A 25937-nucleotide genomic window follows, 5' to 3' on the forward strand; every position below is an offset into this window, starting at 1 on the left:
CGTTTGTGAACGCTATGTGAACTCAACATCTTTTCTCCAATAATCTTGCAATTCTTCAAACCAGAGATATTCTAGACTTGTATGAAGCTCATATATATGTAAAAATACACTTAGAATATTTTGTACACAATTGCCAACAATTAAAAAACCTAACAGAGACCACCAGCAAAAAGCTCTTCAATTGTCCGATCCATCACTGATGTTAAGCTTAGTTGCTCCCACTTCACAAGCTGTACCATGATGAAAACATTATGCATCAACTAGGCAGTCATTGTAGAAAATACGTCGTAAAGTAGGCCCACCAATGCCAATTGCATGTGTACAAAAAAAAATTCTAGAAGTATATGCAATCAATCCATGGATATTTGAAAGATGCAATCAATCCATAGATCCCCGTTTAAGCTGATCCTAACCTAAAACTAGTAGTATATGCTAGTCTCAACTAGATTGAGAATGACGGTATCAACTGAAATGGCTTTCTTTTAGGATTCGAAATGGATATGAAATGGATTCGATCTAGGGGCATAGTAATCAATATCTTCTGTTGTATTATTTTCAAGTCTTCAACTTTGTATCTCTCACAAACGCTCTTCTCTCACCTCTTCCACTTCACTAAGCTCATGTAAGTGTTTTTCTTCTCTCTTTAGTTTTTTTTTTAATTCACTTTTCTCTCTCTCTCTCTCTCTTCCAATGTTTGGCTCCTTTTTAATTGATGCAAAATGACTGTGGGAGAGATCTATCTTCATATCTTTTTTGCGGCGGTAATTTTTGAAATACAGTTCAAAATTTATTATAGTGAGTATTTTTATTTTAAACTTCATATGTGAGTAAATTTTATTGGAGTAAATTACAAATTACCCCTTGTAGTTATGCCTGAATCAAACTATCCTCTTGAACTTTTATTCATATCGCTTTACCCCTATGTTGTTTAGACTAATGCAAAACTATTAACATTTTTTATCAAACTAACAGCAAAAGTATGAAAAAAGATATTATTAGAGATTATAAACCTCTTCTGTCTTCTCCAATCTAAGATTATAAACCTTAAATCGCAGTTAGTATTAAACTCTCACAATGCAACTTTCTTTAAATATATGTGGAAGAAAAAATTTCTATCTTCTTAACAATATGGTAGAAGATTCATATTTATTCAAATAACAAAATTATTAATACTATATAAGTATTATGGTAATTTGTACTTTCTCGTTAGTTAGTTTGGATGAAAGTTAATATTTTCACATTAGCCTAAAGCACAAGGAGGCAAAGTGAAGCAAATGAAAATATTTTTGCTTAGCCACCCATCATCGTCTGTTCTTTGCCGGTGAATTAAGCTTTTCAGACAACCATTAGTGGCCCTTGATCCCTCTCATGTGATCTTCTGGGAATTAATATTCATCAGCAATCATACACAACATCCTATCAAAAATTATGGAGGTCACCTTCTACAAGTTCTTCTATCCACAAACAGGCCTTTGCCAACTCGGACCCCTTTTTGACACTTGGTCATCCGATGTCCAAGTTCACCACTTTTCTAACAAGGACCAGACCCCATAACAAGCGCTTTATTCAAGAAAACTTGATGTTCTCCATAGTAGGTATTGCAACTGGAGTTCAACGAGTGGTTGTGAGTTCATGTTGTTCCTCCCAACGCTAGTGTAACCACCAGATTTGCGGCCAGATAGCTTTTCTAATTGCGAAGCTCTTTGATGTGCCTCTGAAACATAATAAAGGTCAAACATTTAAGAGTATCATGAACTTATCGAGGCATACCTCCAATGTAGCGAGAACTCAATTGGTCTTCCATTTCTAAAAGGTCATTGCGTACAATCAACTAATAGAACTCATAGATGTAAACATCAACCTTACACGCTTCTTGTCGTACATTTTGAAGCCATTGATACAACCACCTCATGTATTTGTGGGGCAAAAACACTGAATGCATATGCTTCTTCAACTTCTCCGATGAGTTTGGAGTGTTGCCACCATGCAGCAATGATCCTAAAACCTAGTAAAGACCAAAGAAACTCGTTTGCCATCAAGATCCTCCCTAAAATCCAAGACCTCCTCCACCATGGCAACCCAATCTAGGAACTCTTCGGGTTGCAAGCTTTTAGGGTATTCAGACACGTTAGTCTTCAAACATGATTCCCATCACTCCAAATCACGGTGGACTGTCAGCTTTCTTTCCCATGGCTAATGATTAGAAAAAAGATTTTCGAGATCATATGCCTCCTCATTTGATACATGGATATTCCGGAAGGGAGGCGGATGGTTTTGTTGTTGAGCCAAAGTAGTCAACGCAGCAATTTGCCAAGTTAACGCCTTGACCTTTTGTGTCAAGCAAGCAACATTTTCATGATCACGATTATACACCTCCTCAATATGGGACCTCCTGCACATCGATACGTCTTCTTAGTAGCATGGTGCAAAGAAGAGAATATCTGATACCAGCTAATGTAGGGAGCAAGCGTGTAAGGACACCGACGAGCCAAAGCAAGAACACCTTCCTCCATCTTGTTTGATTTTCCAATATAATACCAAGAACTAGGACATCAAAATCTTATTAATTCAAAAAATACCAAGAACAATGGAAAACGAAACTCTAATAATAAATTTATTCAATCTTCAATAATCTCATATTACAATCTTTCAGCAATATAAAATAACCTAAAAGGGCAAAATCATAATTTTGCCAAACATAGTATAAGTGACACACAGAAAAAGATAAAGCTAATCGTAGAAATTCAAAAACGGAAAGAATTATCCAAATCCAAGATCTCTATGAAAAGTTATAGCAAAATTATAATTTTTAAGACCTAAACGATGGAATTTGGAAAAAAAAAACATTGGGCTCAATGCTATTTATTTTTTCTTAGAACGATGTTTCCACCCAAAAGAATGTATTACTCGATTCAGTGATGTCATCCTGAGACCCTTCGATTCCACCAAGTTGATGATCCTTCCAATGTTCTCAGACTGTCATGAATTCCTCCCTCGATGCATGCTACATCATGTAGAAATCTTCTTCCTTTAAAGAATATATATATATATATATTTATTTATGCACTTACAATATGAACATATAAATTTAGTTTCTCTATATAATTGTTTAAGACCTCTACAAATTAGCTAGTTTTCATTCATTGTTTTTACTTTAATTATTAAGGTGAATATTTTGCATCAGTCGTTGGCACTCGCTAGCACCCTCGCAGCGATGAAATTTAAAATATCAATATATATATATATTAGAATATAAAATATAAAAATTATTATTCTCTTAAATTAAGAGAACAATAATTTTTATATTTTTTATTCTAACAAGAATATGTTACCTTATACCGGACTACATAGATAGACTATATATATATACAAAACATGTAATATAGACAATTGGATCAAGTTAAATTCAAGCCTTTCTTAAGCCCCTGCCTAAGAACTTGCATTGGTTTATTAATTTGGGTTGAATGTTAAATTTAGACATTATCTATTTATTAAATATGTTTTAACGAGTTAGATTTAAGCTAGTTATACGGTTGCATGATTTATTCGGATTTACATAGACTACTTGAGTGATAGATAAATTATTCGGATGATAAACAAGTTATTATGATTATAATTGGTTTATTGGGTGATTAATAAATTATCCAGGATTTGGTTAAACATAAATGGACAAAACTAATTGAAGTACTAAAACGCAAACATTATCTTTTTAGTGATCGGATTATAGGTGGGCCATTAGAACTTAGTATAATAGCAAACATCAAACTATGTCATGGTATATATTTCATATTTGTAATTTATATCTTTTTGAGTACTAAGTCAACTTTGGCAGAATCTTGCACTTGATGCCCATTTGACAACTGTGTCGTCATGAATGTCGTACATTGCTTGGAACTTTGATCCTCACCAGTCCCATATATATACCATGCCATTTAATTAAGACGCATATATACATAGTTAATTAACAGTGAAACAATTTAGTTAAGAGGCATTCCATGGGACTAACTATTAATTAATAACTCGGCATTTGGTCCGTGAATAAAAGATACTTATTCATAAATCAGATCTCTCTTAGCATAACCAAATACTTATTTCTATACATTTTGATCAAACCATGTATAAATTAAATCAACAAGTTAAGTAGAAAATCTTATCATAGGGTGGAATGTAAGATAAAATTATGCACATTTTCTAGTAAAAATTTTATTAATAAAAAATAACCAAAATATCATATCTATACCTAACCCTTTCCTTTTCTTCCATATTTCTTCCCCCCATCTCAATAGCCCAATTGCTCTCCTAATCATGTTAGATCTACTTGATTCATTTATTATTTTTATTCTTGTATTTTTTTCAGTTTGTTTTAAATTATTTCCAACAGTTTCATTAAATTTGTTTTTCAATCCATAATTAATTAAATAATTGGCTCGCACTTTTTGAGTTCTTTGTACAATGTCATTTTACTGATGCTAGAAAGAGAACATGAGATGACCATCAGTAAGGCATATTAGGGATACATTGTGTTATTATCTACTATCTATTATGAGGGCATTTTGATTTTTTTCATCTTAAAATGGTTTTAATTGTCATACTTAATCATTATAATTTTATCTATATTTTACAACCAAATAATAAAATGTGAGTAAAATTATAAAAATACCTTATTTATATTTATCTTTGAAAATTATTATGCAATAACTAAAAGAAGCCAGTAAAAGTTTAAAAACATGCAGCGCGTGGAATCCGTGGCCTAATGCAAGAGGCAATCAATTAATTAACTAATCCAAGTCAACACCATGAACACAGCATGACTTCATACACGAATCGAGTCATCGACTAATATAAAAGGTAAACGATATAGATGTTGCATGCATTGAATCTTACGTATCAGACATAAACACATAGCCAAAGATTACGTACTCCATGACTTCATACACTCCTCTAAACCATTCTTTATTCATGCACCGCATACATATCCACAGCGCACAACGTCCCAATTCAATTCAACGAGGGGTTGAATTAATATATCAGATGGGACGCTACCTGCATGTGAATTAAAACTAAGAAAATATCATCCTAACTCGATCAATCCTCACCCTCAGAGGCGATCGAAGCCAGAAATTTCGATTAGAGGGAGTCCGCCGTGGGTCGGACGGACCGCTGGCTCAAGCAGGCTGCAGCATTAGTGCCATTCGGCTCCGGCGGGGGACCGGAACACGACCCGAGTTCCAAATCCTTCTTCTTCTCCTCCTCCTCGTGGATCGTACTATAACCAGAGTAGGCGTCGAGGAAGTAAAGCACACAAACTAAAACCAAAGAGCATAGAACCATAGGAATAGGCCCAAAGATCCATAAGAACAAAGGGAGAGAGATGTAGAAGGCATGGATGCCGAGTGACCAGAAGTAGCTCCCTTTGTTCAAGGCCCGGGCGACGTAGTCGGCCGCGAACTCCGGCGCGATGCGTTGGCTCTTGACTGGGACGGAGAGGAGGATGCTGGCGTGGCTGTAGTAGCGAATGGATTGCACGTTGAGGAGGAAGGAGAGCAGGAAGCAGACCAAGATGGAGAAGAACTTGATGGATAAAAGGAGGTCGCTCCTGTTGCCGAACACAATGTCTTGTCCTCTCAGTACGCGAGAGTTTTCGTCAGTTTTGCTGCTAGTACTGCTAGTCATCAGTATAGCGATGACAGAAGCGAGCATGATGGCGGTGGAGGCTAATAGGGTTGAGGCCATTATGGTGTTCCTCAGGGTTTGGACTCCCAAGATACCATTCTTCGCAGGGTCCTGTACGTATTAAAGATAGCTTCAAAAGATTATATGTATATATATGTATGTATGTGAGAAGTATAATTTAGACGTTGGGTATGAGAGAGTGAAGGAGAGGTGACCTCCATAATGGTTTGAACCCAGATGCGGCGATTGATGGCGTTGATGCCGATGACGGTCCTGGTCGGCTGGAAACGGATGCGGTAGACGAGCCATAGATGGTAGACCACCAAAATAGCTAAGCCTAAAGGGACCAAGATGATGTCTAGATCTTCTTTCTTCATAAGGAGGAGGAGGGGGAGAATAAGAAAGTAAAGTAGAAGAGATATAGAAAGTCTAAAGCTTTGAACCGTTTCTATGTATGGCCAGACTCAACATACATGCGATGCTTATATAGAAAAAGAAGATCCCTTAGGTTGTGGCTCTGCAGAGAACCTTGTTTTGAAAAGTCATAGATATATATATTTTGGTATGACAGCGAGCCAAGTTATGGTCAATTAGTGACATATATATATATATATATATATATATATATATATAATTTTGGAAAAATAATATTTACCACCATACATTATGCTGTTATTATAGTTTTGACTTTTAACCTATCCAGCTAGAAGCATACATTTTGAATTTATTCACCAAAAAATATATTGGGCTAAATTTGACCCTCTTGCACTTAACACAATAGAATATAACATAGGAATATTCTGCTATCTAATTAAAAATTAATATTCATAAAATATCCTTATTGTTTCTCTTTGGAAATATGTTGACAATATATTGCTCTATGAAAAATTCTGTTTGAACAAAATTTTCAGATTGGAGTATGTTACTTTCCAAAAATTTCGAATTGGAGTATGTTACTTTCCAAAAATTTTATTCGAAAGGATTTATTTCGTTCGAACAGAATCAAATCTCGTTTAAATGAATTTTGAACAGAATTCCTACGACAACGACAACGTTCTTTAAATTGAAACAACTTTAATTTAATATTTAGAATAAATATAAATAATTTATATTATAAAAATTTTACTTTCTCACAAATTTATTAATCACAAAAAAATTAAAGTGCATAATGTTCTCCTAACTTTAGACGTGTTCGTTGACTTCGATGAGGTCAAAATACAGATCTCCAAAATGTCGATGTCGATGGTTATCTTTATTTTTTTTTTTTATGTGAAAGAAATTAAGCTTTTTTCTTTATAAGCCGACATGAATTAATTAATAATAATTTGTACGGTGATGTAGCTAGTCGAGGACAATACACAAGGCAAGCTCTGGTGTATGATCTTATACCACCTATTTTACAATTTCTTTTGCTGCTAAACCATCCCAATTTTTGATTGCATACATAAACAATCAAATCAATTGCCTAATATTCTTGTAGAGTATAAGGCAAGTGCCTCAAAAGGGCTAACTGAGTGAAGAATAGTAATCAGAGTTTTGCCTTAAAAACTTCATATGTTTCGAGTTGTACTTTCTCCTCATTTTATATTTCAATTACAAATTTTTTTATATAATTTTTTGACTAATATTTTTTTTTTAAAAGTTTCTAACAACTTTGATTTTTATTTAATGAAGTACGGAGAAATAATTGCACATGTTCACCATTCACCCGTAAAACATAAAAGTATTTTGGAGGAAAAACTCTTCCTTATTAAGTTAGATTAGGTGTGAGAAAATACTTCATACTTTATATATATAAAGCATTAATTAATTTTTTACTTATATAAATTAATTTGTGCATGGTCTGATCTTATGTGAAAATTTGGTTCTTAAAATCATTCGTTTTATGTTATGTGCTGGATTTCCTATCGCTTAAATGGATTTTGACACATATTAGCTCGGCTTAAAATGTTTCTATTTGAATCAAGATATCATTAATTAAATTTGGCACATATAAGCAAGTTTTCGTATCTATAGTGCTTGGATTGGATTGAAAAGGATTAGAAACATATAAGTTTTGTGATTTTGATGGTGTTGTGCTTGTATTTTTATACCTTCATTCAGATTTTTGAAACTTTAATGTTAAAAAATTTTGATCTGAATTTTGGAGATCGAGCACTTTTCAAATGATTAGATTGCATTCTTTTGATGGATCGCTTCACTTCATCTTAATGCCTTGTATTCTTATCTTTTATTATCCTTGTCATTTTATGAAAAAAAAAGAAGAGAAGAATTTAGTTTATGTGGAGAATTGATAGTAGTTTTTTTTGTGCTTAGAATATTGTGCATATATGTTATAAGCATTCAAAATTGAGTTTTTGAAATTACATGCATGGTTTTTGTATTGATTGTATTGTGTGTTTTATGTTTGACATATTGGATCTTACTGAGTTACTGTATATAAAATAGTAATTAAAATTTAAAAATGTAAAAGCTCAGTATAAAGACTACATGAATGTTGCACTGAAAACATAAACAGATCTACTGAACAATCTTTATTCTATAATTCTCACGGTATTATCATAATCACTTCTCGAGACTCGAGATCGTTTCAACAACTGTTGAATGATATTGAAACCTTTCAGATTATTCTCGCAGTTCTCTAGAACCGCCGGACACCAACTGTTTCAGTACCAAATCCAAGCTCCAATGCAGTCACACTGCCATTCTCCCTTCTCTTCTTCTCCTCCTCAGAACTCGCACCGTAACCCGAGTATGCATCAAGAAAATAAAGCAAGCAGACCAAGATGAAGGAGCACAAGACCATCGGAATGGGCCCAAATACCCAAATGAACAAAGGAAGCGAGATGTACAAGACATGGAGGCCAAGGGACCAGAAGTAGCTCCCTTTGTTCAAAGCCCGGGCGACGTACTCCGCCGCGAACTCCGGCGGCATGCGTTGTCTCTTGACCGGCACGGAGATGAGGAGACTCGCATGGCTGTAGTAACGAACGGATTGCACGATGAGGAGGAAGGCGAGCACGAAGCAGACCAAGATGGCGAAGAACTTAATGGAGAGGCCGAGGTCGCTCCCGTCTCCGAACACAATGTTCTGCCCTCGGAAAACATGGGAGTTTGATCCACTCTCATTATTTCTGCTGCTGCTGCTGCTGCTTGTCATAAGCAGTGCGATTAGCGAGGCTAGCATGATGGCAGTGGAAGCTAATAGAGTTGATGCCATTATGTTGTTCCTTAGGGTCTGGACTCCCAGGATGCCATTCTTTGCAGGGTCCTTTGTGAAAAATATATAGATCAGTGTAAGACAATTGTTCGACGTATAAGTAGGATAGAGATATCGAGATATGAAGTACGTCCTCTGGCTTACCTCCATAATGTTTTCAACCCAAATGCGGCGGTTGATGGCGTTGATGCCGATGACGGTCTTCGTCGGATGGCGAAGGACGCGGTAGATGAGCCATACATGGTAGGCCACCATGATAGTTAGGCCCAAGGGGACCAAGACGAAGTCTAGATATTCTTTCTTCATGGCAAAGAGGAGCTAGGGTGAGATGTAAGCTTTTGAGTTGATTATTGCTAATATATATAGAAGCAGCAGCTGAAAGATTCCATTGCTATTAAGTTCTCGTATTCTTATTAATTCAATTTGCATTTGTAACTGTGGTGCCTCGGGATAAAATAAATATATAAGAAATTTGACACCTGGTACTTTGGATCCGAAATCAACGCCGGCAAAGTCGGCATATCTTATTAGATGCTTCGGATGTGGTACACTGGTACTTTCTTTTGAAAGTCCTAGTCTGACACTATTTGAAGTCATCTACTACGTAAGGTTTTGCGTTGACTATTTCTCCTCTTGTTTAGTGTATCGTTGGCGATTTGCATCTAAAATATATTTGGATTTTGATGTTGTGACATAGACTTCGTTTTGTTTTTTATTTGAATGAGTTTTTGATTTTGTGATGGTTTTTTCTTCCTTTTCTTTCAACTTTATCATTTTAATTATTTAATATCTAATTAAATATTGACGTGACACTATAAAAGAAAGATGGCCCATACTTTTATTCTTCATCATCTTCTACTTCGTATGGTGCTACTAATTTTCTTCTTTTTTTTCAGCTCTTTTTTTGTATCTGTTAGTCTTTTTTAGTTTTATACAAGTCTCTCTAATTGTTCTTTAATTAATAAAATAAGAGATTATTAGAAAATAATTGTGATATAATTAGGATTAGTTAAATTACCAAAAAAACATAAGTCTGCAAATTTTAATGGTAAAATATGTAAATTCTACAGTATACAGAAAGTGTATAAAAAATAATAGAAATTATTTTTATATTTATGAAAGTTGTTAATATATTTTCTTCTTCCTCTTCTTCTTTTCGGTTGTTGTCATTGTTTCTTCTTCTTCTATCCCTTAAGCGTTCACTCTTTTTTTTATACAAGTATATTAAATCACTTAAAATAAAATAAAAAATTAATCGGAGATAATGGTGAGATTATTATGATAAAGTAAGAGACTAATCTTAATTATCTCATCACTATCTTTAATTAATCTCTTATTTTATTAATTAAAAAACTATTAAACTATTAGAAAATTTTGTATAGAAAAAAAGTGAGAATAATTAAAAATAAAAGAAGAAAAGGAAGCAGCATTACAAAAAGAAGAAAAAGAAAAGGGAAATAGTTTCCTACTTAAATTACAAAATTTTAGTTTAGTATAATTTTAGAAAAATATTCAGAAGATAATTATTTGGCATCCAAATATTATAAAACCAATTAGATAAAATCGATGACATTATTATCTATAACTTTTGGATTTCTTTAGAGTGAGAATCTATCTACGGTGGAACAAATAATTCCTAGTTTAAATATGAAATTATGAATAACAATCAGAATTTCATACTTAAATGCAAAATTTCATATTTAAATGCAGCATTTCAATTCTGCACAGTTTTTAGAAATATATTCAAAAAAATAATCATCTAATATCTAAAAATTATGAAACTAATTGAATAAAATTAGTGACATCAGAATCTAGAACATTTGTATTTAGAGTTTATTTAGATTATGAATCTATCTACAGCGGAACAAATAATTTCTAGTTTAATTTATGTTTTACTATGAAATTCTAACTATAATTCATAAATTTTTTTAAGTAGATTATAATTGATTTGCAACATAAATTAAGTTTTGTTTTTGAAATATTGATTAAAGAGTTTTTTTATTTAATTTTATCATAATTATCTCAAAATTATCTCTGATTAGTCTCTTACTGTATTAATTAAATTAAGAACAATTAGAGAGACTTATATAGAAAAAATAGAAAGAAAAATTAAGAGAGAAAAAGAAGAAGAAGAAGAAAATGGTCACGTAGTTTTTGTTGTTAAACTATAAAATTCTAATTTAGCGTAATTTTCAAAAAATATTCAGAAGATAATTAATTAACGTCTAAATATTATAAAATTAATTAGATAAATCATTGACATCATGATTTACAACTTTTGTATTAAGAGTATCTTTAGATTATGAATCTATTTATGATGGAATTAATAATTCCTAGTTTAAATATGAAATTATGAATTATAGTCAGAATTTCGTGCTTAAACAATAAATTTCATACTTAAATGCATAATTTTAATTCTGCACAGTTTTAGAAAAATATTCAAAAAATAAATCATCTAACGTCCAAAAATTTGGAACCAATTAGATAAAGTCAACGATATTATGTTGCAAACCGGCCTAATCTGATTCACAACGGTTCCGAAACTTAGATCCTAGCTTAATAGCCCTCCAATGGCTATATAGATGCTAGGGTTAGTTTGTGATATGAAAGGAGAGAAGTTGTTGCGGAAGAGAGAGATTAGAGGCTGAAAGAAGCCGACTAAAGACTTGGGCGGTGAAAAAAAGGAGGTGGGAGAGAACGCTAATAGCTAGAATCAAGAGAGAAGGAGATGAGGCTAAAGCCAATTCCAATCTAGATAAAAAAAATCTCAATTAGGGTTTTCTTCACATATATATAGAGGCTCACCCTAAGGACTCCACAATTAACATAAAAAATACCCCAAACAACCCTAACAATCCATAACTTAACCCACACTTTCGTCGCTGTGCGTTCGAATGCGCCTGATTACGTTCGAACGCAAAATTTCCATTCTATGTTGATGCAAACATGATGCAAGCATTTGAACACGCCCGTTTCTGTTCGAACGTGCCAATTCTGTTATTTGTCGATGCAAACGTGATGTAGGCGTTCGAACCACCTCATTCGAACGCAGTCCTTGCATTCGAATGCACCCTGACAAAAAATAGATTTTATTGATTCTACTAACTCAACTAGATAAATAGGCTCATTCCCATGAACCCAATGTCATGCGTGGAGCCAATATAGTTCGAATCGTATCACTCGACCACGCTTTCGTGCACCTTGGCCTCAAGGTGTCAACTTAGGGTAACGGTCCATGAAGTCAGCTTCAGGCATCCATGTCGCCTCCTCCACTGGGTGTCCTTGCCACTCCACCAAAATCTCAGTCATCCACTCGTCCTGAACTCAAGTGCGTCAGCGATTTAGGATCCGAACTGGAGTAGGGGTACTTGGTTCGAATTCAGACTCTTCGGCCTCCGTCATCGGTGGTTCAGGTGGAATACCTTCAATGGGCTCGGTAGGGGGAAGTCGAGCCTTGAGATTCGAAACATGAAATACTGGGTGTATCTGCGCCTCCTCCGATAAGCTACCGATCCAATTCTCTCGATCACCTGCTATAATCCATAAAATTTTGGAGCTAACTTCTGATTGGAAATAGGTCTAACCGAGTTTTGCCGATATGGTTGGAGCTTGATGAAGACCCAATCCCCATCGAGAAGGAGCTTTCTTGGTGTCTCTGGTCATAAACTTGCTTCATCCTATTTTGGGCAGCCGCTAAGTGTATTTTGAGTCTCCTCAAATCATCACGGTCTCTCAAAATAGCATCTACCTCGGTTTGCTCCGTTCGGACTGATGACAAGTATGTCTGCAAGGTAAGAGGGGGATGTCCATAAATGGCCTCAAACGGAGTCATGCCAATGGACGAATGAAAAGTTGTATTGTACAACCATTCCGCCCATGGCAAATAAGATATCCACCGTCGTGGTCGCGCGCCCACAAAACACCTCAAATACTGCTCTAAGCAATGGTTCAGCACTTCGGATTGCCCGTCTGTTTGAGGATGATAGGCTGAACTTATCCAAAAGGTAGTCCCTTGGAGTGCAAAGAATTCCTACCAAAATTGACTCACAAATATAGGATCACGATCTGAAACAATTGATTTTGGCATATCATGCATCTTGGCCACGTCGCGCACATAGACTTTAGCCACCCTTTTCGTCGTGTAAGGATGCGCTAAGGCTGAAAAATACGCATAGTTGCTGAGGCGATCAACCACCACCAATATAATAGAATGTCCCTTGGCTTTGGGTAGGCCATCAATGAAATCTATGGCGACATTCTCCCAAACCTTGGTCGGAATGCGAAGTGGTTGAAGTAATCCAGCAGGTTTAGCCGACTCCGTCTTTGTCCTTTGGCACACTTCACAAGCCTTGACAAAGGCCTGCATATCCTTCTTCATCCAAACCCATATGCAACTCTAACTCAACCTTTTGTAGGTATGTAACACCCCTTCATGTCCAGCCATAGAAAAGTCATGGAAGTGGCGCATCAACTCCAAGCGCAATTGACGGTCAACTGGAACAATGATCTTCCCCTCGTCTACCAAGAGTCCATCCCTCATCAACACCCTTTATGTACAATTAGGATCTGCAGCAAGGTCGTCCATCATCTTCTTGGCTTTCGGATCATTCTTTTAGGCCTCCAGCAGTTGCTGAAAAAAAGGAGAAATCGATGCTGAAATGACTGCTAACTCGGTTGGGTTCAGGCATCTGGATAAGGTGTCGGTGGCGCTATTTTCAGTCCCCCTTTTATACACGATCCCGTAGTCATATTCGAGTAGCTTAGACACTCACCTTTGTTAGGCTAGTAAGTGAATATGCTACCCAAGAAAATATGGTAAACTCCTTTGATCCGTGCGGATCGTGAAGCGCCGCCTGATGAGATAAGGCCTCCATTTGGTGATAGCATGGATGATGGCGAGCATCTCTCTTTCATATGTTGATAGCAGCTGTGAATGCTCGGAAAGAGCCTTGCTCATGTAGGCTATAGGCCTTCCTTCTTGAATTAAAACCGCCCCCACACCGACTCCGAATGTATTGCACTCAATGGTGAACGGTTTGGTAAAATCTACTAAAGCAAGGACCGGGGCTAAGACCATTGCTTCTTCAAGGCTTTAAATGCTTCACTGGCTTTGTCTGTCCATGAGAATGCCCCCTTTCATAGCAAGGCCGTGAGGTGAGCTGCCACCTTGTCGTAGTTCACTACAAACCAGCGATAGTAGCCGGTTAAACCAAGGAAACCACGCAATTCCTTGGTAGTCTTTGGCAATGCCAATCCACCATGCTTTAGATCTTCTTAAGGTCTATTTCCACTCCATCTTTTGATATGATGTGACCTAGGTAGTCGATCCTTTGCTGCCCCATGAACACTTGAAGTCATTTGCTTTTAGCTCGTGCTGCCGAAGTAGTCCAAGAACCGTCCTAAGATGTCCCAAATGTTCCTCCCATGTGTGGCTATATACCAATATATCATCAAAGAATATCAGCACATATTGCTTTAGGTGAGGTCTAAAGATATTATTCATCAAGCTCTGGAAAATGGCTGGGACGTTGGTAAGACCAAAAAGCATGACCAAGAACTCATATTGTCTATCATGAGTTCTAAACACCATCTCAATTAGGGTTTTCTCCACATATATATAGAAACTCACCCTAAGGACTCCATAATTAACATAAAAACACCCCAAACAATCCTAACAATCCCTAATTAACCCACACTTTTGTTGCGATGCATTCAAACACGCCTGATTGCGTTCGAACGCGAAATTTCCGTTCTCTATCAATGTGAATGTGATGCAGGCGTTCGAACGGCCGCATTCAAACGTGCCAATTTCGTTCTCTATCGATGCAAATGTGATGTAAGCATTCAAACCACCCCGTTCGAACACGGTCCTTGCGTTCGAACGCACACTAGCAAAAAATAGATTTTATTGATTCTACTTACTCAACTAGATAAATAGGCTCATTCCCATGAACCCAATGTCACGCGTGGAGCCAATATGGATCGAATCGTATCATATTATGATGTAGAACTTTTGTATTCGGATCTTATTTAGATTATGAATCTATCGACAGCGGAACGAATAATTCTTCGTTTAGGTACGAAATTCTATGTTTAACTATGAAATTCTAATTATAATTTATAAGTTTTTAAAGTGGATATTATAATTTATTTGCAACATATATTAAGTTCTCTTTTTGAAACTTTGATTAAAGAGTTTTTGTTTAGTTAATATATCTTAATTATCTCACAACTATCTATAATGACTCTCTTATTATATTAATTAAAGAGTGATTAGATAGATTTGCATATACTAAAAGAATGAATGATTAAGAGATAGAAAAAGAAGAAGAAGCATAAAAAGCAGATAAAATAATAATAAGAAGAAGAAGAAGAAGAAAAGGGTCCAAGTCATATAGTTTGATACTTAAATTACAAATATAAAAGTTCTAGATCATGATGTCATAAATTTTATCAAATTAATTCATAAGATGTTTATCTTTTGAATATTTTTTTAAAACTGTGCAAAACTTAAATTTTTATAGTTTAAGTACGAAATTTGTACTTAAATTATAAATTTCATACTTAAACTATGAAATTCTAATTCTGTATAGTTTTCAAAAAATATTCAGAAAATATTTATGTGACGTCTAAATAATATAAAACCAATTAAATAAAATCAGTGACATCATTATCTAGAATTTTACTATTCATATTTCTTTATATTAGGAATCTATTTGAAGGCTTTTTTCACCCAAAAAAAATAAGAAGAAGAAGAAGAAAAGGGTGTGGATCACATAATTTTTGTATTTAAACTACAAAATTTTAATTTAGCATAGTTTTGGAAAAATATTTTGAAGATATTCATCTAGCATCCAAATATTGTAAAATGGATAAAATCAGCAGCATTATGATCTATAACTTTTGTATTCAGAGTTTCTTCATATTAGGAATCTTTCCGCGGCAAAATGAATAATTCCTAATTTAAATATGAAATTTTTTGTTTAAGTATAAAATTCTAACTATAATTTATAATTTCTTTAAATAGCTATTGTAATTTATTTGCAACATAAACTAAGTTCCTTTTCGCAACATTAATTATAGAGTTTTTGTTTATTTAATTTATCCAAATTATCTTACCACTATCTCTGATTAGTCTCTTACTGTGTTAATTAAATAGTGATTAGAGAGACTTATATAGAAAAAAAAATAGAATGATCAAAGATACAATAAGAACAAGAATAAGAACAAGAATAAGAACAAGAACAAGCAATAATAAAGAAGGAAAAGAAGAAGTATAAAAAGAAAAGAAAATTAAGTACATTAATAAATTTTAGGACCTATGTATTTAGGTTAATTACAATGAACTCCGTAATTAAATTAGGTATTTCATAAAAGAAAGATGAAATACTTAATTTTTTTGACATATGTACATAAGTTAAGTTGTAATGAGATTTGCGTAAATAATTATATATTTCCTTAGTAATTAATTCAGGGCAAGCATGTTTTTAATAGCCTATACATTTTTCAAAGATCAACTTGAACACTTTATTTATTTTATTTGTATAGCAGCGAGAAACACATACTTTTAATGCCTATATTTTTTTAAAGATATTATGATTCTGCCTGCTTAGTGGCCTTACTATCTTCCTCTTTGATGAAAGGGTCTGACTCGGTTGAAGTTTTTTATTAGTCTTTTTTTTTCCTTTCCACCTCCTTGCGAGTTTAAATTGTTTTGTTCATGCTTTTCAATTTCACCGAGATAAGTGGAGTCCCACTTCCTACTATTTGCCATTAAATTTATTCAAATTATCTGTACAAATCAAGAGAATAAATTTTTTTTGGCAGAGAATAGGAAAATAAGTGCAATACAAATAAATATACATCTCATGTAAAATATAGAGGAAAAAATAAATTAACAAGAACCTCAAAACATTGCTAACCACAAAATTCCAAGATTGGCACTTTAATACATACATTAGCACTAAATAAGTTAAGAGTACCTTATACTAACTGTGTGGATGTTGCTAAAGATCTTGCTTCCTAGTGATGCAAAAACAACTTTTGATTAAAGCCTAGAATAGCTTATTTAGAAGAAAACAAGTGGCGAAACGAAACCGTTAACCTATTTCAAATTTAGATAATGATCGGAACAACTAATGAAGTGACGTCAATTGAATCAAAAAATAGAAATGGGACTAGGTGACAAAATTGAAAACCAAGTATTTTTTAGTGCAAATTGCCTGAGATACAATAAAGACATCTAATGGTATTGTCACCCTTACATGAGTAGCGACATGTTTTACTAGTTATTTATAGTCATCAAACTAAGGACCTTGGCCGTTAAACCATACCTCAACTCCATCATCACTACTCACAGCAGAATCATTAGACACAACATAATCTCATGTAAATTAGCTTTGGCTATTCAAGCTTTGATAACAAATTAATGCGGGCTAACTTGGAGTATTCGAGCTTTAATACTGTCTTGATGTGATCCAAATAGTTATGGTACCAAAATGATACAACCCAACTAAGGATCACAGTTGAAACATCCAAGACAACAAAATAAGGTCTTTCACTATTGTCTAGAAATGATGGGCACCAATTAGGAAGTGTATGAACCGAGTTTAGTCTAGTGCTCGAGTTGCTTATCAATCTCTAGAAGCAGTGTGCCCCGATCATCGAAATGTGTGCAGTGATGCAAATTATGGAGTACAAGAAGCCCGATCCGGTGATATATTACAACTAAGACTTTATGAGGACTTCTTGGGATTATAATAGGTCAATAGGGTAGTGTTTAGACTAAAGAAAAGGCCATGGCAGGGTGCAACTTGGTGATAGTTTACTAGTTTGTAGATGAATTAGGACTAGAGTTGATGTAGATATTAGTGAAACATGACTAGGGGCTGAGGATATGTTGCAAACAGTGATGGTAGCTAGCCATAAGGTGAAGATGATGATTAAATGGAGGTTGAGTAGTAGTTAATGGAGATGGCTCGACTAGAAGATGGTGGTGGTAGGTCGCGAATGTAGTTGATGGCTGAAAGTTTTGCTTGGCGTACATATGTGGAAATGGCTCTCCTCGGGTTGTATAAGATGAAGAAAAATATTATTGTGATGAAGAAAAAATCCACTAAAAAAAGAGAGTGACAAGAGAGAGAATAAGTTATTAGACAATAGGGAGAAAACTAAATAGAGAAGTAGAGATTGAGAAAGGTACATTTCATTCGATATATAAACATTTATAAAATACAACCGTAAGACCATATCTATAGATAATAAAACAAAAGAGTTTTAAATCAAATAAAAAATGAATAAGTAAATGTTAATAATTTGGGTGATGTCTTTCTCATAATATTAATGTTAATAATTTAAAATTTCCAAAAATGAACAACTAAACCAAAATTTGAGCTAACCCCTAGCTCAAAGGATTGGACTAGGCTGCGACATAGTTCCACTAAATAATTAGGCAGGCTGGGCCAAAGGGCTCAAAACATAGTTGGGTTTTAAGAGTAGGATGTAGCCCAAAAGAAATTAATAGAGTGGGCTTAGTCTAACATGCAACCCATAGAAAAGAACTAGGTGCGGGGTAGCTCAATTCCTATTCTCCTCGTCCTTTCGAGAGAAGAAGCGACAATAGAGAAAACAACTCAAACATACGTAAGCTTAGAGAATTCCTAAACCATCCAAATAAGGAATGATTTGATGCTTGTTAGATGGCCCTTGTGATCCAATTTAGTGTATGAGTTCTCACCTTGGTCGCCAACTAGGGGAGTAAACTACTCAAGCCTCCAACTCAGGCTCGCCAACTAGAGGAGTTGTAACGCCCCCGCCCGGCACGGACACGTGCACGCCCACGCGCCCACACGGCATGCGCGGCGCACGCGACAGGTCAGGCGGGGCCCGTCACGCACAGATACACTCCTGTGCACATACAATCATGACATCATCAAATAACACCTGCTAACATATCCATGATCACATAATCCATCACCAAATAAATCATACTCTTAACCAAATAAACCTGTTAACATATGAATATCAAAATACACAATAATACACACTAGACCGCTACATAATCTGGCAGGACCCACACAGGCCACAACAAACCATCAAGATACAACTAAACAACTGATACAAGAGTACACTATGATTCGACCTGTATTATATAAATCATCGTCTAATACAAAAGAGTACAAATATCAAATACTGGTACAACTCAATTTCTATATAAACTATCATCTATGCCATCTCGCATATATAGCTCACCTCATCATCACTCTAAAATATCTTCTCAAGTCGCTATCACGTACCACATATCTGAGGGGTTAGAAAAGAAATAAAGAGAGTCATGAGCAAAAGGCTCAATGAATAGACCTTACCCCGAATCAGTGAAGCCAAACAGAGAGTAAATCATGTACTGGATAATATGAATCAGAAAGCAGTATGATGTCATGTATGAACATATATATATATGTATCCTCAATGACATATATATCAATGAAATCAGTTCTCATGAATGACCATATTATATCCTCAACCGAAATTATATAACATCACCGAATATAACACCATATCATGTATAACAATTATGATCCAATGATATTAGTCACAACAATGATGATGCATGATGCATGCCAACTACTAGATAATCATATATGTCAGAGCAAGATATAATTCACAAATCTCTCACTATCACAATCACCCGTCTCAACTCTGAATATCATCCACCATGCTGGACTACGGTACCCGGCCCCAAACTCGATACACATCATGTCACAAGCTCAGAGCATACCCTGTCATACGCTAAGAGTATCTCTGTAGATAAATCATACCCTACCATACGCTAAGGGTATCTCTGAAGAAAGTAATCATACCCTGCCATACGCTAAGGGTATATCAATGATAGTTGTACCCTGTCATACGCTAAGAGTACAACTATCAGCCATCACCATACTCTGCCATACGCTAAGAGTATGTCCAGTACCAGTCCGGACCAGATACCGTTCCAGCCATCACATCACATCACATCACATCACATACACATGTACTTTTATGATTTTCTATACATGATAAATCATATGCATATATCTAGTACGACAACAGATCATACAACTCAGGAATTTAGGTGGTAAAGAAGCCGAGAGAAAAATGATGTAATGCAAACTCCAACCATGTATCTAACACATGCATACTCATGCTAATCTATCACATGCATACTCATGATAGAGATCATCCCAACATAAAACCATAATAGCATAATCATCTCCAATCATCTCTATATATCACCAATGTACTCATATCCCAGATCAGTCTAATCAAATGCATGATAAAATATATGCTCGACTGAAATCATCTCTATATAAAGTCATATAATCATGCTGGAGGCCAAAACATGCATGTACATAATATATAATAAATCATAATTTGAGAAAGGGATCTAGGGGATAAGACTACTCACATCTTATCAGAATACTCAACACACGTATCCCTCGGGTCCATCAATCAACTACCACTCGACGCTGGTGAGATCCTCAGGGTCTCAAATAACGGGGGTTCAGAGTCTGAAAATGTTTAAGTAACATAAAGTTAGTTGTTTATCTGATTATAATTCGTTCGAGTAAAATATGATATTTTATTAGGTTTAATATTGATTAGATTTATAGGATAAATTTAATTATGGCAATATTAATATGTTATTTATATTTATTTAATAAAATCCTAATTTGGTAATTATAGAAAATAAGTATATAGTAATTTATCTCCTTTTTATAAATAACCAAGACGTCTATATATATGATTTAATAAAAAAATAATTATAGAATAATATTATTACTAGTTATTTTGTAATACTTACTCTTATTTAACTAATCCTAGATTATACATAAAATAATCATTATCCTATTATACAAAAATAATCTGCAATTCTAGTATTCCATTTTATACAAACTATTAGACAATACTAATATACTAAAAATAGACATATATAATATAAGTTAAATATAAATATAAGACTACATATATTCACTAATAAATAATAACTAAAACTCTAAATAAATTTATAGGCAATATTTATAATTGTAATTAATAAATTATTATACTAAAATGCTTAGTAAAATTATATTAGTTATAAATTATCAAAATAATTAATTATCTAAATAGACTATGTTACTTATCATTAGGAAGTAATTATATAAAAAAATAATAATAATAGTCCTCTTCCAACACTGTCTGCTACACAACAAGAGGAGGAGGAGGCCAAGAATGGAGAAGAAGAAGAGAGGAAGGAGAAGAGAAAGAAAGAAAGAAGAAAGAAGAAAGAAGAAGAAGAAGAAGAGAAGGAGAAGGAAGGGAGGCTCACCTAGGCTGCGGCGGTGGCGACGGCGACGGCGACAGCGACAGCGGCGGCTGGCGTTGATAAGAGAAGGGAGAGAGCTCGAGAGAGAGAGAGAGAGAGAGAGAGAGAGAGAGAGAGAGAGAGGAGGGTAAGAGAGAGAGAAGGTGGTGCGGCGGCGACGACGGCGACAACGAGAAGCCGTCGGCGAGGAGAGAAAGAGAGCGGTGCTAGAGAGAGAGAAAGAGAGAAGGGTAGAGAGAGAACGAGGGAGTTAGAGAAGAAGAAGGTGGTGCGGCGGCGACGACGGCGACGGCGGCGGTAGGCTGGCGTCGGCAAGGGAAGGAGAGAAAGAGAGGGTTCGAGAGAGAGAGAGATCAAAAGAGAGAGAGAGAGAGAGAGGCGGTGAGGGTGGTGCTGCGGCGGCGACGGCAGCGACGGCGGTGGTAGACCGGCGTCGGCAAGAAAATATGTGAGAAAAGAGAGAGAGAGAGGGGGGAGAGAGAGAATATGTGAGAGAGAAAGAGAGAGAGAGATATATAAAGAGAGAGAGGGAAGGCGGTGGAGGAGGGGGAAAGGCGGCGGCTGCGGCGGCGGCGGGGCCCGCCGCAGCTAGCTGGTCCGGCCCGGTTGGCCGGGCCGGCGGTTGTGGGCGCACGTGGCGCCCCCAACACGCGCCCACGTTGCATGGCACGAGCTCGTGCCATGCAACGCCAATATTTTTTATTTTATTTTATTTCTTTCTTTTTGTCTCTTTTATTTATTTTTATTATTATTTTTTTTTCAATTTATATATTATTATTATTATTCTTTTCTTTTCTTTTTTTTTTTTTTTTTGGGGTTATTACAGGAGTAAATTAATTTCGAATCTACATTTTTTTATTCAGGCTTGGCTGAGCCAAACCGAGGTTAAGTTGAGCCCAAGCCTAAATCGAGTCTATATTACAAACCAAACTTAGACGTGATCATTGGGCAAGCCAAGCCAAGTTCAAGCCGGGCTTTTCGGGCAACCGAGCTTAAATATTTGTTCACAGCTCGACCCACCAATCACTCGAGCCAGGCTGAGTTCAAATTGGGCTAGAATATTCTAGCCTGTTACCGCCCACTAGCTCATTAAATATTGGGCTTTGGTTCGGTATAATAACGCTAACATAATAGGTTAAATATAAAAAATATTATATTTTATTGAGCTGAGTTAATGGTGAGGTTAAATATTATATTTTAGTTATTTTTTATGGGAACATATTTATATATTGATATGTAATTCACTAAATATCCAATGTGAGACTAAAAAATTTATAAGAATATGCATATATTATGAATTGGGCTATAGATGAGAGTAGTGGATTGAGCTGGGCCAAGCCGAACCGAGTGGGCAAAGGCTTAGCCCATATCTCCCACTACCATCTCGGGCTCGAGTTGGGCCGAGTCTAAATCAGACTCGGGCCGAGCTTAGTCCAGTTTAAACCGAGCAAATTTGGGCCAAATTTGGGCTGGTCGGGCCTAATAATTATGTCTAACCAAATTCAAACCGAGATGGATCGAGCTGATCCCATGCCTAAAACTAGGCTATTTTAGTGAAGCCTATCAAACTTATCTTTAGATCAAAGATCTAATGATTATAGATATACTTATATATATATAATATTAATAAATAATGTTATGAACTGAGCTCATTTAGCTAAGTCTGAGTGAGCCAGCTCTGCCTCAAGCTCAGCTCGAAATTCTATTTGAGCCCAAAAAATCATTTAGGCATGGCTCGGAATTCCATTTTAGGCAACAAAATTATTTAGGTTCGGCTTAGCTCAAGCCGCTCGTTTATTTTGTCACCCCCACTGCTAGCCAAGGTGAATGGGTTGATCCTCATCAATTGTTAGGGCCGCCTAATGGGTAATTTGAGTACTTTGATATTTTATTTTAAAGTTTTAAAAATTAGGAAATTACCAAAAAGACCTTATGTTTTGCCTTTAGTCACACCTAATATGTTGATAATTATTATTGGACCCTTGCATTTTCCTTTTAGTGTCCCAAAAATACACTGCTAGTTTTCTTATTGGTAAGTTACAATACAGGTAAATTAATCTTAATTATAGATGTAAATTAACCTTAAAACTCTAGAGTAAATTTTTAAGTTAAGATAAGAATAAAAGGAAAAAAAAAATTAAAGTCAAACAAAGGATATTTTAAGTGTTTTATTTATTTTTATATTTAAAGGTAATAGAATATTCTATCTTCTTTTAGATCTAATTGGGGTGTTTCCAAGTTGCTTTTGAGGTATAAAAAAAAACAAAAGAAGTAGATACAACGATAAATATCAACGTGGTAGTTGTAAATTATAATAAAAGTAACGGAGGGTGTTATTTTATAGATGTTCCTAAAAATATGTATAACATGCTGTGCCTATAAATAGGGTGTAAATGCAAATTTCTCTATAACAAAAGTTAAGAAATAGATTCGTGGCTATCAATTATCCACGTATAACGATTATCGAACCGGTCCCATCCGATCTACTAGGATAGCCCCAGCACCATCTCACAAATAAGATTGTGAAAATGGATTGGATACGAATTAGATAATATTCAACCCATGTCTAGATCCATATTTTTAGTTCGGATACGATTTCGATAAGGATATTGGATGGCTAATAAAATTTAAAACCATATTCTAACTAAACGTATGTGGATAATTTTCAGATAGAGGATCAAGTCTTCATATTGATTGAATTAAAAAAGTTTATAATATTTTATTTAAATATAATTAACACAAAAATATTAAGAGTTTTACAACAAATAAATTTTTTGTATATCAAACATATAAAATTAGAGAAATTAATCTCTATAAATCATATATAACGTAGTAACAATATTAATATTTACTATTTAAATAAGTAAACTAAAAACTGTAAATCATTCAAAAAAATATACGGATAAACAAATATCCGATATCCATATTTGAATCGAATAAAAATTTTCTATCATAACGGGTCGGATCGGAGTTAATCGGACTCATTTTCACCCTAAGGATAACCCAACGGTCGAAGACGTTTCTTGCTAATTTGTGTATCATGGACCGATTCTGTCACGTGTCAAGATCTGAACCTCTTGAGGCACCGTCTCAGGTACATCGAACCTAGACGCCTTTCCGTCACCCCTCTCTCCAGATGAACGCCGATCGCCTCCAAGTTTCTACACAATTGGTTACCATTTAGACTACGATTTACTCAGTTTCGTACGATCGATCTTGCATAAGATCGTTTATAACTTCACCATCCAAATCCCATAAAACGCGGAGCTACCCCGTACCTCCGATCCACACAGCGCCAACCAAATCTTATAATTTAAAAGCAATTGTTACCAATCCATGGCTCCGAGCATTTCGATTGCCTTCTTCTCCTCCGATCCAGTAGCCGGGAAGCGGCGGCCGTTGGCAGCGGCGGAGGAGCTGAGGCGGAGGAACGAGGAGTTGGAGAAGGAGGTGAGGGAGGCGACGGCGAGGGAGCAGGCGACGAGGGCGGAGTTGGAGAAGACGAGGGAGAGGCTTCGAATGGTGGAGGAGGCGGAGGAGCGGCTCTGCGCGCAGCTCGGCGATTTGGAGGCGGAGGCGGTGATCCAGGCGAGGGAGTTCAGGATCCAAGTCAAGGCGCTGGCGGAGGAGCTCGCGAGGGCGAGGAGTATGCTTGGGTGCGGTCCGGGGGAGAGATGACCGTTGGTTTCTGATGGTTTTTGTAACGGATTGGTGTTTAAAGGGATTGGGAGAGAAGAAACTTAAAAAGAATATATATATATTGATAGTTTAACTTGGCATCGAATCTGTCATTCGTTTATTTTAGTTTTCTCTTGTTTTCTTTGGTTTAATTTGATCGAAATGAGTGAGTTCTACTTATTTCGCGCGCAAATTGAGTGAGCCCGAAGCATAGATATTTGGTAGCTGACGAGGTTTATTTCTATTATGAATGAGGTCTTTGGTGACGGAGAAGTCTTTGGGTAGATGGGTAAGCTATCAAGAGCATTAAACTATTTCAAAGATCTCATTAAACTGAGCTAAAGTAAATCTCCGTACCTTTAAATTATTGTTTGTTTTTAAAAAATCATCATAATAAAAATTATTGTTTGTTTTTTATATTGATTTTATTTTTTAATGAGATATTGATCTTGTACTATGTAAGACCTTATAAATGTTATTTTTTTTCCGTTAATTGTCGGTTTAATTTGAAAACGACGTAATAACTATTATTTTAGAAAAAATATTAAATTTAAGAGTAAAATAATCATTTGGCATTTTTCATCTACATAATTAAAGAAATAAATGAGGAGGTCCACTAGAAATATGAATAGTTTAAGGTGCATTAGTTTAAAGAACCCTAAATCATTTGAAATAACGAAGAAAGTACACATCACATACTACAATATTCCTAAGTTGAGATTCTGCAGCTATCTATAAGATATTTATTGCAATAAAGACTAAAGTATCTTTAAAGTTAAAGTCAACTAAAGTATTTAGCAACTATTTAGAGGAAAGAACAACAGCAGACATTTAAATTAACCAAACAGGACCAGGTCCTTCTAGCAGAAGCCTTCCAGTGCAGGATAAAGATGGAAGGTAAGGATATAATACGTTAGTGGAATCCTTTAAGTGCAGATGAAGCAAGCAAAAGGAATTATAAATTTTAGACTGCCTTAACAGCATCTAGTTTGGAAGATAGTCCCTGTAAAATATAATGACAATAAC

General features: G+C 35.3%; 2 protein-coding genes across 2 annotated transcripts; both read right to left on the reverse strand.

Annotated features, from left to right (window-relative positions):
- Positions 1–4928: 4928 nt before the first annotated feature.
- Positions 4929–6072, reverse strand: LOC140775680 (uncharacterized). Its single transcript, XM_073119086.1, has 2 exons — positions 5889–6072; positions 4929–5784 (listed from the first exon to the last, which is right to left on the reverse strand). The coding sequence occupies exons 1-2, from the start codon at positions 6048–6050 to the stop codon at positions 5128–5130; spliced, it is 819 nt and encodes a 272-aa protein (XP_072975187.1). The 5' UTR covers positions 6051–6072; the 3' UTR covers positions 4929–5127.
- Positions 6073–8182: 2110 nt separating this feature from the next.
- Positions 8183–9199, reverse strand: LOC140776005 (uncharacterized). The gene is made up of 2 exons (XM_073119538.1): positions 9038–9199; positions 8183–8944 (listed from the first exon to the last, which is right to left on the reverse strand). The coding sequence occupies exons 1-2, from the start codon at positions 9197–9199 to the stop codon at positions 8315–8317; spliced, it is 792 nt and encodes a 263-aa protein (XP_072975639.1). The 3' UTR covers positions 8183–8314.
- Between the last annotated feature and the right edge of the window lie 16738 nt (positions 9200–25937).

The sequence above is a fragment of the Typha angustifolia genome, chromosome 2, assembly GCF_048772165.1.
Source record: "Typha angustifolia cultivar Huaian chromosome 2, ASM4877216v1, whole genome shotgun sequence".
Lineage (NCBI taxonomy): Eukaryota > Viridiplantae > Streptophyta > Magnoliopsida > Poales > Typhaceae > Typha > Typha angustifolia.

Coding starts and splice junctions, on each gene's coding strand:
- LOC140775680 (XM_073119086.1), bottom strand. CDS start 6,050: ATGAAGAAAGAAGATCTAGACATCATCTTGGTCCCTTTAGGCTTAGCT. Junction 5,785..5,888: donor GGGTTCAAACCATTATGGAG/GTCACCTCTCCT, acceptor TAATACGTACAG/GACCCTGCGAAGAATGGTAT.
- LOC140776005 (XM_073119538.1), bottom strand. CDS start 9,199: ATGAAGAAAGAATATCTAGACTTCGTCTTGGTCCCCTTGGGCCTAACT. Junction 8,945..9,037: donor GGGTTGAAAACATTATGGAG/GTAAGCCAGAGG, acceptor TTTTTCACAAAG/GACCCTGCAAAGAATGGCAT.